This window comes from Lathyrus oleraceus, unplaced genomic scaffold (assembly GCF_024323335.1).
Source record: "Lathyrus oleraceus cultivar Zhongwan6 unplaced genomic scaffold, CAAS_Psat_ZW6_1.0 chrUn0439, whole genome shotgun sequence".
Classification (NCBI taxonomy): Eukaryota; Viridiplantae; Streptophyta; class Magnoliopsida; order Fabales; family Fabaceae; genus Lathyrus; species Lathyrus oleraceus.
The window spans coordinates 19,639-35,088 of record NW_026112830.1 but is presented as its reverse complement, the minus strand read 5'-3'; the positions used below and the strand labels follow the sequence as shown (position 1 = coordinate 35,088).

General features: G+C 38.3%; 1 protein-coding gene and 1 long non-coding RNA gene across 2 annotated transcripts in view; one reads left to right on the top strand and one right to left on the bottom strand.

Annotated features, from left to right (window-relative positions):
- Nucleotides 1–576: 576 nt before the first annotated feature.
- LOC127114230 (uncharacterized) overlaps nucleotides 577–15,450 on the bottom strand; it is a 28,295-nt gene continuing 13,421 nt past the window's right edge. Inside the window, exons 2-3 of the mRNA XM_051046549.1 lie at nucleotides 12,764–13,490; nucleotides 577–1,050 (exon numbers count right to left, since the gene is read on the bottom strand). Of these exons, the coding sequence (XP_050902506.1) occupies nucleotides 871–1,050; nucleotides 12,764–13,490 (907 nt within the window). The 3' untranslated portion in view covers nucleotides 577–870. The remainder of the gene's footprint in view (nucleotides 1,051–12,763; nucleotides 13,491–15,450) is intronic.
- Nucleotides 3,175–11,286, top strand: LOC127114231 (uncharacterized). Its single transcript, XR_007800162.1, has 2 exons — nucleotides 3,175–3,363; nucleotides 11,173–11,286. It is a non-coding gene; the product is annotated as an uncharacterized LOC127114231 (long non-coding RNA).

The window sequence follows — 15,450 nt, the reverse complement described above, 5'->3', positions numbered from 1 at the left end:
CCGAAAACCACCCAACTAGGCTTTTGAGCAAACACGAGCAAGGAAGAAGATGGATGCAGTTGAACATGTTGTCCAGTTTGCGCTACTTCATAACCAAGTTGATTGCGTCCACAAAACATGGCTACATTTTCAGAAAGTGAGGCCAGTATAACCTTTTTCATATTCTTATCATGAACAGAAGGTGTATGAGGATCCCAACGCCGGTAACTTGGAACAACAAAGCCATGTTCACGCTCTAGAAATGATTCTAACTCGAAAACTGTGTCTTGGCATCTCCTCATAGATTTAGCATTGATGCTATTTTCCCAACACCACTTATTCCTCCTCTCTTGAGGCAGAGCCTCCCATTCTTTGTACACAGAGAGAAGTGTAAAAAGGTCACCATCAGAATGGAAAAATTGCACTTTGAGACAATCAGATCTTTGCTTATCACCTCATCAATGTAGTTTCTTAGAGCCTTGAGATGAAAACCCCATACTGCAGAATTTATAAATTCTCATTTATCATAGACTCCATCCCACTACAGCACAAAAAACAATAAAAAAAACATGAGTATTACATATCAAAACAGGGGAATAGAACACCATACTATAACAGGTCTCATTTATTCTTCTCAATTCTTACTCTTTTTATCCCTATGTTTCTTAAATTACATTAAGATATCTCACTATACTGCTGCAAATCATCCTTTGTCCCGTTCATAAAGAGCATTAGAATTTATAAACCACCTTAAGCTCTTAATAAGAGTTTGGTATAAAACATCAAAATGATACAATTGTCACTCCTATGATTCTATGAACCTAACAATAACAACAAAACAAAACAAAAAAAGTTATAACCATGAAATAGAAACTATAAACTTAGAAATAATCAATTGATCTTTTTGTTCATATGCTTCACAAGCTGACCCATCTGAAACCTCCAATACACAAAATACACCATGCCAAATCCAATCATCACATAAAGCCAAACATTCTCTCCCTCACTCTCCTTTGGTGACATAATCTCCTCAATTCTAAAACCCTCCCTCTCTGAATTCCCCAAAAGACCCTCAAAAAATACCCATACAACACATACATCTTATCCCTCCCTCTCGAAACAACCGAAGTAGGGTACCCTTCACTCTCAAGGTCAATTTTGTCATAAACCACACCCTCCCCCCATCCATTATTACTCTTCAGAAGCCACAACTTATTCGCTTGCGGTGAAACCACCAAAACGACACTGTCACTTCTAAAAACGACGCCATCAGGATGCGTGAGATCCTCGTTGAGAAGTACGTGCCTGGCTGTACCGTCGTCCGCATCAACCTTGAAAACCTTACCTGTATTGGATTGCACCACCAAGAGATAATCCCCGTCGCTGACGTAAGCAATACCGTTGAGCCCGATGTAACTATACGGTGTGTCGCGGTCCACCGGATGTTCGGTGAACCTCGGCGATTTTGAGAAGATTGAAGCTTCTCCTTTCACGTTGACTTTCCAGATGTAGTTGCCGATGGAGTTCGTGACGTAAGCGTTGCCGTTGTAATCAACAGCGACGTCGTTTGCGAGGGCTTATTCATCGGTGGGGAGAGGGGAGAGGAAGAGGCGGTTGCCGGATTTTAGGCCGTAGGCGGCGAGAGCGTTGAAAGGAGGAAGAGGTTTGACGGCGTGGATTACAGCGAGGACGCGGTTGTTGCGTGAATCGACTGTTATACCTACAACGATGACGTTTTCGGGGAGAGAGGTATCGGAGATAAGGGTTTCGGTTATGCCAGCGTCGGAGGTTGATGAGATGGTGCGGTGACAGAGGGATCCGACGAGGAAGTGTTGTTTTAAAGGGTCCACGCTAGGGATTCTGGATAGAGGTTTGGTGATTGGAAATTGATGACGTGGGAGTTTTCGGCGAGGGCTTTGATTATCGGAGTTGAACTTTGGAGGAAGAGGAGGAGGAGGACGACGACGATGGTGTATGAAGTAAGGGAGTGATTGGATGAGTGAATTGGCATGGTGAGGTTTTGAGAGCTGTGTTTTTGGGTTTGAAACTTTATTCCAAGTAGCGGCTGAAGTTAAGTGTATGGGTCTTCATCTCATGATGATCTATCTATAAAATTATACTATATTCTTTAATCGGAGAGGATTTTGAATCTTTAGAGTTTGAAAAAGAGAAATTAAAGGTCAGATTGTTTTGCTTTTAAAAAATGATTTTTATACTATTTATTTTTTTAAAAAAATTGTAAATAAAAAAAATTAATAAAAAATTACTTTTAATAATTATTCTAAAAATATTATTTTAGATATTTAATTATTTTATTTAAAAAAATTAGATATTAAATATTTTTAAATTATTTAATTTTGAAACTATTTTTCAAATAGTATTTTATAAAAATCATTTTTGAGATATAACTTTTTAATACATTGTATTTCGATTATATTTTGATCTTCAATAATTATGTTTATATTATTATACATCTTAGAATTCTCAAAGACCGAGCTTTTCTAGGTCGAGTATAAAAAGGCGAACAAGTCGGATTGCATAAATCGTTAGTAGGTCGGTTCTCGGAGAACATTGTTACAAGACGTAAGCAAGTCGGATCTAATCACATAGTGACTCTACTCTAGTATATGAATAAGTCGGAAACGGTCTCTGGAAGGGTGTCAGGGGGCAACATGATGTTGGTGTAAGCCCTAGAGGCCAATACTTTTGGTACTTGTATCGAATTATTTACTAATAATAAAAGGCATTTTCTTTATTATGGTTGATTAATAAAGTCCCTGGAATAGATAGTCCGTTTAATGTATTAAGTGTGACTTAATCATGAGAGCACATTAAACATAAGGACATTATTCTTAAAGTATCCGTAGTCGAGCTTTATTGTGAAGTGGGATAACATTAAAGCATTGAGACTATTATGTTTGTAGACTGGTGATCACATCTCATGGATCATGGATAAAAAGTTATCAAGTCTTAAACATAGGTATGAATATTAAGAGTAATATTTATACCGGATTGACCCGCTATGAGAATACTATATAGAAAGTTATGCAAAGTGTCATAAGTTATTCTCATGGTGATAATGGTGTATACCACTCTATATTGACATCATTTTTATCACATATAACTATGCCAAATCCTCTGCTAAGTCTGCGAGGCCAGAAAATTCTTGCTTTAACTTCAGGAAATAAAAATGTTTTATCCCCTCCCATAGCTGATTGTGAAGGAAGTATTTTCAAGTTCGAGCCGCAAAACTCGTCTCCATCCAGCTCAACGGCTCTTTTGGCAGCATCAGGGGACAAAAATGTTATCTTGCCCCACTTTTCTCTATCTGGAGGATCCTTCCCCATTCCTTGGAACTTGTACACAGCACATATAGAACCTGAGGTATTCTTTTCAAAAAACATCAGGAGCTCATTGTCATCAATTGCATTTATGTTTGAGTGATACACATCAACACTCAGGGAATGCTTCTCGAGTTCCAGATGCTTTATCTCAGCACCAGACCCAAACAAAGCCATAGGTGATGCAGAACCAGACCCGTGATACAAACATTTTTCCATACATTCTGTGCGTAACCTCTTTTTCCCGTATTCTAAAACATCACTCACCAACATAGTAGTTGTATTCATATCGTGTGAAGCGGCATATAACTGGATGAGATTCTCGTCAACTTTCACTTCAACAAAGATTCTTTCATCCAAACAAGCTTTCCTAATACGTGAAACATGACCAAGCAAATTACTGTTGGATTTCCCACAAAATCTTTTGAGAAGAATAGTGCCAAAACCAGTCAATGTCTTAGTTTGCAACTTCCGTTCTTCCATCTTGGATACATCAAACGAGGGAGGGGGTTGAAGGTCGTATAATGATTGAAACTCAACAGCACTAACACAGACCAGATATTCATTAGACACTGAGAGAAGGTCACCGAAAACCACCCAACTAGGCTTTTGAGCAAACACGAGCAAGGAAGAAGATGGATGCAGTTGAACATGTTGTCCAGTTTGCGCTACTTCATAACCAAGTTGATTGCGTCCACAAAACATGGCTACATTTTCAGAAAGTGAGGCCAGTATAACCTTTTTCATATTCTTATCATGAACAGAAGGTGTATGAGGATCCCAACGCCGGTAACTTGGAACAACAAAGCCATGTTCACGCTCTAGAAATGATTCTAACTCGAAAACTGTGTCTTGGCATCTCCTCATAGATTTAGCATTGATGCTATTTTCCCAACACCACTTATTCCTCCTCTCTTGAGGCAGAGCCTCCCATTCTTTGTACACAGAGAGAAGTGTAAAAAGGTCACCATCAGAATGGAAAAATTGCACTTTGAGACAATCAGATCTTTGCTTATCACCTCATCAATGTAGTTTCTTAGAGCCTTGAGATGAAAACCCCATACTGCAGAATTTATAAATTCTCATTTATCATAGACTCCATCCCACTACAGCACAAAAAACAATAAAAAAAACATGAGTATTACATATCAAAACAGGGGAATAGAACACCATACTATAACAGGTCTCATTTATTCTTCTCAATTCTTACTCTTTTTATCCCTATGTTTCTTAAATTACATTAAGATATCTCACTATACTGCTGCAAATCATCCTTTGTCCCGTTCATAAAGAGCATTAGAATTTATAAACCACCTTAAGCTCTTAATAAGAGTTTGGTATAAAACATCAAAATGATACAATTGTCACTCCTATGATTCTATGAACCTAACAATAACAACAAAACAAAACAAAAAAAGTTATAACCATGAAATAGAAACTATAAACTTAGAAATAATCATATGATCTTTTTGTTCATATGCTTCACAAGCTGACCCATCTGAAACCTCCAATACACAAAATACACCATGCCAAATCCAATCATCACATAAAGCCAAACATTCTCTCCCTCACTCTCCTTTGGTGACATAATCTCCTCAATTCTAAAACCCTCCCTCTCTGAATTCCCCAAAAGACCCTCAAAAAATACCCATACAACACATACATCTTATCCCTCCCTCTCGAAACAACCGAAGTAGGGTACCCTTCACTCTCAAGGTCAATTTTGTCATAAACCACACCCTCCCCCCATCCATTATTACTCTTCAGAAGCCACAACTTATTCGCTTGCGGTGAAACCACCAAAACGACACTGTCACTTCTAAAAACGACGCCATCAGGATGCGTGAGATCCTCGTTGAGAAGTACGTGCCTGGCTGTACCGTCGTCCGCATCAACCTTGAAAACCTTACCTGTATTGGATTGCACCACCAAGAGATAATCCCCGTCGCTGACGTAAGCAATACCGTTGAGCCCGATGTAACTATACGGTGTGTCGCGGTCCACCGGATGTTCGGTGAACCTCGGCGATTTTGAGAAGATTGAAGCTTCTCCTTTCACGTTGACTTTCCAGATGTAGTTGCCGATGGAGTTCGTGACGTAAGCGTTGCCGTTGTAATCAACAGCGACGTCGTTTGCGAGGGCTTATTCATCGGTGGGGAGAGGGGAGAGGAAGAGGCGGTTGCCGGATTTTAGGCCGTAGGCGGCGAGAGCGTTGAAAGGAGGAAGAGGTTTGACGGCGTGGATTACAGCGAGGACGCGGTTGTTGCGTGAATCGACTGTTATACCTACAACGATGACGTTTTCGGGGAGAGAGGTATCGGAGATAAGGGTTTCGGTTATGCCAGCGTCGGAGGTTGATGAGATGGTGCGGTGACAGAGGGATCCGACGAGGAAGTGTTGTTTTAAAGGGTCCACGCTAGGGATTCTGGATAGAGGTTTGGTGATTGGAAATTGATGACGTGGGAGTTTTCGGCGAGGGCTTTGATTATCGGAGTTGAACTTTGGAGGAAGAGGAGGAGGAGGACGACGACGATGGTGTATGAAGTAAGGGAGTGATTGGATGAGTGAATTGGCATGGTGAGGTTTTGAGAGCTGTGTTTTTGGGTTTGAAACTTTATTCCAAGTAGCGGCTGAAGTTAAGTGTATGGGTCTTCATCTCATGATGATCTATCTATAAAATTATACTATATTCTTTAATCGGAGAGGATTTTGAATCTTTAGAGTTTGAAAAAGAGAAATTAAAGGTCAGATTGTTTTGCTTTTAAAAAATGATTTTTATACTATTTATTTTTTAAAAAAATTGTAAATAAAAAAAATTAATAAAAAATTACTTTTAATAATTATTCTAAAAATATTATTTTAGATATTTAATTATTTTATTTAAAAAAATTAGATATTAAATATTTTTAAATTATTTAATTTTGAAACTATTTTTCAAATAGTATTTTATAAAAATCATTTTTGAGATATAACTTTTTAATACATTGTATTTCGATTATATTTTGATCTTCAATAATTATGTTTATATTATTATACATCTTAGAATTCTCAAAGACCGAGCTTTTCTAGGTCGAGTATAAAAAGGCGAACAAGTCGGATTGCATAAATCGTTAGTAGGTCGGTTCTCGGAGAACATTGTTACAAGACGTAAGCAAGTCGGATCTAATCACATAGTGACTCTACTCTAGTATATGAATAAGTCGGAAACGGTCTCTGGAAGGGTGTCAGGGGGCAACATGATGTTGGTGTAAGCCCTAGAGGCCAATACTTTTGGTACTTGTATCGAATTATTTACTAATAATAAAAGGCATTTTCTTTATTATGGTTGATTAATAAAGTCCCTGGAATAGATAGTCCGTTTAATGTATTAAGTGTGACTTAATCATGAGAGCACATTAAACATAAGGACATTATTCTTAAAGTATCCGTAGTCGAGCTTTATTGTGAAGTGGGATAACATTAAAGCATTGAGACTATTATGTTTGTAGACTGGTGATCACATCTCATGGATCATGGATAAAAAGTTATCAAGTCTTAAACATAGGTATGAATATTAAGAGTAATATTTATACCGGATTGACCCGCTATGAGAATACTATATAGAAAGTTATGCAAAGTGTCATAAGTTATTCTCATGGTGATAATGGTGTATACCACTCTATATTGACATCATTTTTATCACATATAACTATGCCAAATCCTCTGCTAAGTCTGCGAGGCCAGAAAATTCTTGCTTTAACTTCAGGAAATAAAAATGTTTTATCCCCTCCCATAGCTGATTGTGAAGGAAGTATTTTCAAGTTCGAGCCGCAAAACTCGTCTCCATCCAGCTCAACGGCTCTTTTGGCAGCATCAGGGGACAAAAATGTTATCTTGCCCCACTTTTCTCTATCTGGAGGATCCTTCCCCATTCCTTGGAACTTGTACACAACACATATAGAACCTGAGGTATTCTTTTCAAAAAACATCAGGAGCTCATTGTCATCAATTGCATTTATGTTTGAGTGATACACATCAACACTCAGGGAATGCTTCTCGAGTTCCAGATGCTTTATCTCAGCACCAGACCCAAACAAAGCCATAGGTGATGCAGAACCAGACCCGTGATACAAACATTTTTCCATACATTCTGTGCGTAACCTCTTTTTCCCGTATTCTAAAACATCACTCACCAACATAGTAGTTGTATTCATATCGTGTGAAGCGGCATATAACTGGATGAGATTCTCGTCAACTTTCACTTCAACAAAGATTCTTTCATCCAAACAAGCTTTCCTAATACGTGAAACATGACCAAGCAAATTACTGTTGGATTTCCCACAAAATCTTTTGAGAAGAATAGTGCCAAAACCAGTCAATGTCTTAGTTTGCAACTTCCGTTCTTCCATCTTGGATACATCAAACGAGGGAGGGGGTTGAAGGTCGTATAATGATTGAAACTCAACAGCACTAACACAGACCAGATATTCATTAGACACTGAGAGAAGGTCACCGAAAACCACCCAACTAGGCTTTTGAGCAAACACGAGCAAGGAAGAAGATGGATGCAGTTGAACATGTTGTCCAGTTTGCGCTACTTCATAACCAAGTTGATTGCGTCCACAAAACATGGCTACATTTTCAGAAAGTGAGGCCAGTATAACCTTTTTCATATTCTTATCATGAACAGAAGGTGTATGAGGATCCCAACGCCGGTAACTTGGAACAACAAAGCCATGTTCACGCTCTAGAAATGATTCTAACTCGAAAACTGTGTCTTGGCATCTCCTCATAGATTTAGCATTGATGCTATTTTCCCAACACCACTTATTCCTCCTCTCTTGAGGCAGAGCCTCCCATTCTTTGTACACAGAGAGAAGTGTAAAAAGGTCACCATCAGAATGGAAAAATTGCACTTTGAGACAATCAGATCTTTGCTTATCACCTCATCAATGTAGTTTCTTAGAGCCTTGAGATGAAAACCCCATACTGCAGAATTTATAAATTCTCATTTATCATAGACTCCATCCCACTACAGCACAAAAAACAATAAAAAAAACATGAGTATTACATATCAAAACAGGGGAATAGAACACCATACTATAACAGGTCTCATTTATTCTTCTCAATTCTTACTCTTTTTATCCCTATGTTTCTTAAATTACATTAAGATATCTCACTATACTGCTGCAAATCATCCTTTGTCCCGTTCATAAAGAGCATTAGAATTTATAAACCACCTTAAGCTCTTAATAAGAGTTTGGTATAAAACATCAAAATGATACAATTGTCACTCCTATGATTCTATGAACCTAACAATAACAACAAAACAAAACAAAAAAAGTTATAACCATGAAATAGAAACTATAAACTTAGAAATAATCATTGATCTTTTTGTTCATATGCTTCACAAGCTGACCCATCTGAAACCTCCAATACACAAAATACACCATGCCAAATCCAATCATCACATAAAGCCAAACATTCTCTCCCTCACTCTCCTTTGGTGACATAATCTCCTCAATTCTAAAACCCTCCCTCTCTGAATTCCCCAAAAGACCCTCAAAAAATACCCATACAACACATACATCTTATCCCTCCCTCTCGAAACAACCGAAGTAGGGTACCCTTCACTCTCAAGGTCAATTTTGTCATAAACCACACCCTCCCCCCATCCATTATTACTCTTCAGAAGCCACAACTTATTCGCTTGCGGTGAAACCACCAAAACGACACTGTCACTTCTAAAAACGACGCCATCAGGATGCGTGAGATCCTCGTTGAGAAGTACGTGCCTGGCTGTACCGTCGTCCGCATCAACCTTGAAAACCTTACCTGTATTGGATTGCACCACCAAGAGATAATCCCCGTCGCTGACGTAAGCAATACCGTTGAGCCCGATGTAACTATACGGTGTGTCGCGGTCCACCGGATGTTCGGTGAACCTCGGCGATTTTGAGAAGATTGAAGCTTCTCCTTTCACGTTGACTTTCCAGATGTAGTTGCCGATGGAGTTCGTGACGTAAGCGTTGCCGTTGTAATCAACAGCGACGTCGTTTGCGAGGGCTTATTCATCGGTGGGGAGAGGGGAGAGGAAGAGGCGGTTGCCGGATTTTAGGCCGTAGGCGGCGAGAGCGTTGAAAGGAGGAAGAGGTTTGACGGCGTGGATTACAGCGAGGACGCGGTTGTTGCGTGAATCGACTGTTATACCTACAACGATGACGTTTTCGGGGAGAGAGGTATCGGAGATAAGGGTTTCGGTTATGCCAGCGTCGGAGGTTGATGAGATGGTGCGGTGACAGAGGGATCCGACGAGGAAGTGTTGTTTTAAAGGGTCCACGCTAGGGATTCTGGATAGAGGTTTGGTGATTGGAAATTGATGACGTGGGAGTTTTCGGCGAGGGCTTTGATTATCGGAGTTGAACTTTGGAGGAAGAGGAGGAGGAGGACGACGACGATGGTGTATGAAGTAAGGGAGTGATTGGATGAGTGAATTGGCATGGTGAGGTTTTGAGAGCTGTGTTTTTGGGTTTGAAACTTTATTCCAAGTAGCGGCTGAAGTTAAGTGTATGGGTCTTCATCTCATGATGATCTATCTATAAAATTATACTATATTCTTTAATCGGAGAGGATTTTGAATCTTTAGAGTTTGAAAAAGAGAAATTAAAGGTCAGATTGTTTTGCTTTTAAAAAATGATTTTTATACTATTTATTTTTTAAAAAAATTGTAAATAAAAAAAATTAATAAAAAATTACTTTTAATAATTATTCTAAAAATATTATTTTAGATATTTAATTATTTTATTTAAAAAAATTAGATATTAAATATTTTTAAATTATTTAATTTTGAAACTATTTTTCAAATAGTATTTTATAAAAATCATTTTTGAGATATAACTTTTTAATACATTGTATTTCGATTATATTTTGATCTTCAATAATTATGTTTATATTATTATACATCTTAGAATTCTCAAAGACCGAGCTTTTCTAGGTCGAGTATAAAAAGGCGAACAAGTCGGATTGCATAAATCGTTAGTAGGTCGGTTCTCGGAGAACATTGTTACAAGACGTAAGCAAGTCGGATCTGATCACATAGTGACTCTACTCTAGTATATGAATAAGTCGGAAACGGTCTCTGGAAGGGTGTCAGGGGGCAACATGATGTTGGTGTAAGCCCTAGAGGCCAATACTTTTGGTACTTGTATCGAATTATTTACTAATAATAAAAGGCATTTTCTTTATTATGGTTGATTAATAAAGTCCCTGGAATAGATAGTCCGTTTAATGTATTAAGTGTGACTTAATCATGAGAGCACATTAAACATAAGGACATTATTCTTAAAGTATCCGTAGTCGAGCTTTATTGTGAAGTGGGATAACATTAAAGCATTGAGACTATTATGTTTGTAGACTGGTGATCACATCTCATGGATCATGGATAAAAAGTTATCAAGTCTTAAACATAGGTATGAATATTAAGAGTAATATTTATACCGGATTGACCCGCTATGAGAATACTATATAGAAAGTTATGCAAAGTGTCATAAGTTATTCTCATGGTGATAATGGTGTATACCACTCTATATTGACATCATTTTTATCACATATAACTATGCCAAATCCTCTGCTAAGTCTGCGAGGCCAGAAAATTCTTGCTTTAACTTCAGGAAATAAAAATGTTTTATCCCCTCCCATAGCTGATTGTGAAGGAAGTATTTTCAAGTTCGAGCCGCAAAACTCGTCTCCATCCAGCTCAACGGCTCTTTTGGCAGCATCAGGGGACAAAAATGTTATCTTGCCCCACTTTTCTCTATCTGGAGGATCCTTCCCCATTCCTTGGAACTTGTACACAACACATATAGAACCTGAGGTATTCTTTTCAAAAAACATCAGGAGCTCCTTGTCATCAATTGCATTTATGTTTGAGTGATACACATCAACACTCAGGGAATGCTTCTCGAGTTCCAGATGCTTTATCTCAGCACCAGACCCAAACAAAGCCATAGGTGATGCAGAACCAGACCCGTGATACAAACATTTTTCCATACATTCTGTGCGTAACCTCTTTTTCCCGTATTCTAAAACATCACTCACCAACATAGTAGTTGTATTCATATCGTGTGAAGCGGCATATAACTGGATGAGATTCTCGTCAACTTTCACTTCAACAAAGATTCTTTCATCCAAACAAGCTTTCCTAATACGTGAAACATGACCAAGCAAATTACTGTTGGATTTCCCACAAAATCTTTTGAGAAGAATAGTGCCAAAACCAGTCAATGTCTTAGTTTGCAACTTCCGTTCTTCCATCTTGGATACATCAAACGAGGGAGGGGGTTGAAGGTCGTATAATGATTGAAACTCAACAGCACTAACACAGACCAGATATTCATTAGACACTGAGAGAAGGTCACCGAAAACCACCCAACTAGGCTTTTGAGCAAACACGAGCAAGGAAGAAGATGGATGCAGTTGAACATGTTGTCCAGTTTGCGCTACTTCATAACCAAGTTGATTGCGTCCACAAAACATGGCTACATTTTCAGAAAGTGAGGCCAGTATAACCTTTTTCATATTCTTATCATGAACAGAAGGTGTATGAGGATCCCAACGCCGGTAACTTGGAACAACAAAGCCATGTTCACGCTCTAGAAAAGATTCTAACTCGAAAACTGTGTCTTGGCATCTCCTCATAGATTTAGCATTGATGCTATTTTCCCAACACCACTTATTCCTCCTCTCTTGAGGCAGAGCCTCCCATTCTTTGTACACAGAGAGAAGTGTAAAAAGGTCACCATCAGAATGGAAAAATTGCACTTTGAGACAATCAGATCTTTGCTTATCACCTCATCAATGTAGTTTCTTAGAGCCTTGAGATGAAAACCCCATACTGCAGAATTTATAAATTCTCATTTATCATAGACTCCATCCCACTACAGCACAAAAAACAATAAAAAAAACATGAGTATTACATATCAAAACAGGGGAATAGAACACCATACTATAACAGGTCTCATTTATTCTTCTCAATTCTTACTCTTTTTATCCCTATGTTTCTTAAATTACATTAAGATATCTCACTATACTGCTGCAAATCATCCTTTGTCCCGTTCATAAAGAGCATTAGAATTTATAAACCACCTTAAGCTCTTAATAAGAGTTTGGTATAAAACATCAAAATGATACAATTGTCACTCCTATGATTCTATGAACCTAACAATAACAACAAAACAAAACAAAAAAAGTTATAACCATGAAATAGAAACTATAAACTTAGAAATAATCATTGATCTTTTTGTTCATATGCTTCACAAGCTGACCCATCTGAAACCTCCAATACACAAAATACACCATGCCAAATCCAATCATCACATAAAGCCAAACATTCTCTCCCTCACTCTCCTTTGGTGACATAATCTCCTCAATTCTAAAACCCTCCCTCTCTGAATTCCCCAAAAGACCCTCAAAAAATACCCATACAACACATACATCTTATCCCTCCCTCTCGAAACAACCGAAGTAGGGTACCCTTCACTCTCAAGGTCAATTTTGTCATAAACCACACCCTCCCCCCATCCATTATTACTCTTCAGAAGCCACAACTTATTCGCTTGCGGTGAAACCACCAAAACGACACTGTCACTTCTAAAAACGACGCCATCAGGATGCGTGAGATCCTCGTTGAGAAGTACGTGCCTGGCTGTACCGTCGTCCGCATCAACCTTGAAAACCTTACCTGTATTGGATTGCACCACCAAGAGATAATCCCCGTCGCTGACGTAAGCAATACCGTTGAGCCCGATGTAACTATACGGTGTGTCGCGGTCCACCGGATGTTCGGTGAACCTCGGCGATTTTGAGAAGATTGAAGCTTCTCCTTTCACGTTGACTTTCCAGATGTAGTTGCCGATGGAGTTCGTGACGTAAGCGTTGCCGTTGTAATCAACAGCGACGTCGTTTGCGAGGGCTTCTTCATCGGTGGGGAGAGGGGAGAGGAAGAGGCGGTTGCCGGATTTTAGGTCGTAGGCGGCGAGAGCGTTGAAAGGAGGAAGAGGTTTGACGGCGTGGATTACAGCGAGGACGCGGTTGTTGCGTGAATCGACTGTTATACCTACAACGGTGACGTTTTCGGGGAGAGAGGTATCGGAGATTAGGGTTTCGATTATGCCAGCGTCGGAGATTGATGAGGTGGTGCGGTGACGGAGGGATCCGACGAGGAAGTGTTGTTTTAAAGGGTCCACGCTAGGGATTCTGGATAGAGGTTTGGTGATTGGAAATTGATGACGTGGGAGTTTTCGGCGAGGGCTTTGATTATCGGAGTTGAACTTTGGAGGAAGAGGAGGAGGAGGAGGACGACGATGGTGTATGAAGTAAGGGAGTGATTGGATGAGTGAATTGGCATGGTGAGGTTTTGAGAGCTGTGTTTTTGGGTTTGAAACTTTATTCCAAGTAGCGGCTGAAGTTAAGTGTATGGGTCTTCATCTCATGATGATCTATCTATAAAATTATACTATATTCTTTAATCGGAGAGGATTTTGAATCTTTAGAGTTTGAAAAAGAGAAATTAAAGGTCAGATTGTTTTGCTTTTAAAAAATGATTTTTATACTATTTATTTTTTAAAAAAATTGTAAATAAAAAAATTAATAAAAAATTACTTTTAATAATTATTCTAAAAATATTATTTTAGATATTTAATTATTTTATTTAAAAAAATTAGATATTAAATATTTTTAAATTATTTAATTTTGAAACTATTTTTCAAATAGTATTTTATAAAAATCATTTTTGAGATATAACTTTTTAATACATTGTATTTCGATTATATTTTGATCTTCAATAATTATGTTTATATTATTATACATCTTAGAATTCTCAAAGACCGAGCTTTTCTAGGTCGAGTATAAAAAGGCGAACAAGTCGGATTGCATAAATCGTTAGTAGGTCGGTTCTCGGAGAACATTGTTACAAGACGTAAGCAAGTCGGATCTGATCACATAGTGACTCTACTCTAGTATATGAATAAGTCGGAAACGGTCTCTGGAAGGGTGTCAGGGGGCAACATGATGTTGGTGTAAGCCCTAGAGGCCAATACTTTTGGTACTTGTATCGAATTATTTACTAATAATAAAAGGCATTTTCTTTATTATGGTTGATTAATAAAGTCCCTGGAATAGATAGTCCGTTTAATGTATTAAGTGTGACTTAATCATGAGAGCACATTAAACATAAGGACATTATTCTTAAAGTATCCGTAGTCGAGCTTTATTGTGAAGTGGGATAACATTAAAGCATTGAGACTATTATGTTTGTAGACTGGTGATCACATCTCATGGATCATGGATAAAAAGTTATCAAGTCTTAAACATAGGTATGAATATTAAGAGTAATATTTATACCGGATTGACCCGCTATGAGAATACTATATAGAAAGTTATGCAAAGTGTCATAAGTTATTCTCATGGTGATAATGGTGTATACCACTCTATATTGACATCATTTTTATCACATATAACTATGCCAAATCCTCTGCTAAGTCTGCGAGGCCAGAAAATTCTTGCTTTAACTTCAGGAAATAAAAATGTTTTATCCCCTCCCATAGCTGATTGTGAAGGAAGTATTTTCAAGTTCGAGCCGCAAAACTCGTCTCCATCCAGCTCAACGGCTCTTTTGGCAGCATCAGGGGACAAAAATGTTATCTTGCCCCACTTTTCTCTATCTGGAGGATCCTTCCCCATTCCTTGGAACTTGTACACAACACATATAGAACCTGAGGTATTCTTTTCAAAAAACATCAGGAGCTCCTTGTCATCAATTGCATTTATGTTTGAGTGATACACATCAACACTCAGGGAATGCTTCTCGAGTTCCAGATGCTTTATCTCAGCACCAGACCCAAACAAAGCCATAGGTGATGCAGAACCAGACCCGTGATACAAACATTTTTCCATACATTCTGTGCGTAACCTCTTTTTCTCGTATTCTAAAACATCACTCACCAACATAGTAGTTGTATTCATATCGTGTGAAGCGGCATATAACTGGATGAGATTCTCGTCAACTTTCACTTCAACAAAGATTCTTTCATCCAAACAAGCTTTCCTAATACGTGAAACATGACCAAGCAAATTACTGTTGGATTTCCCACAA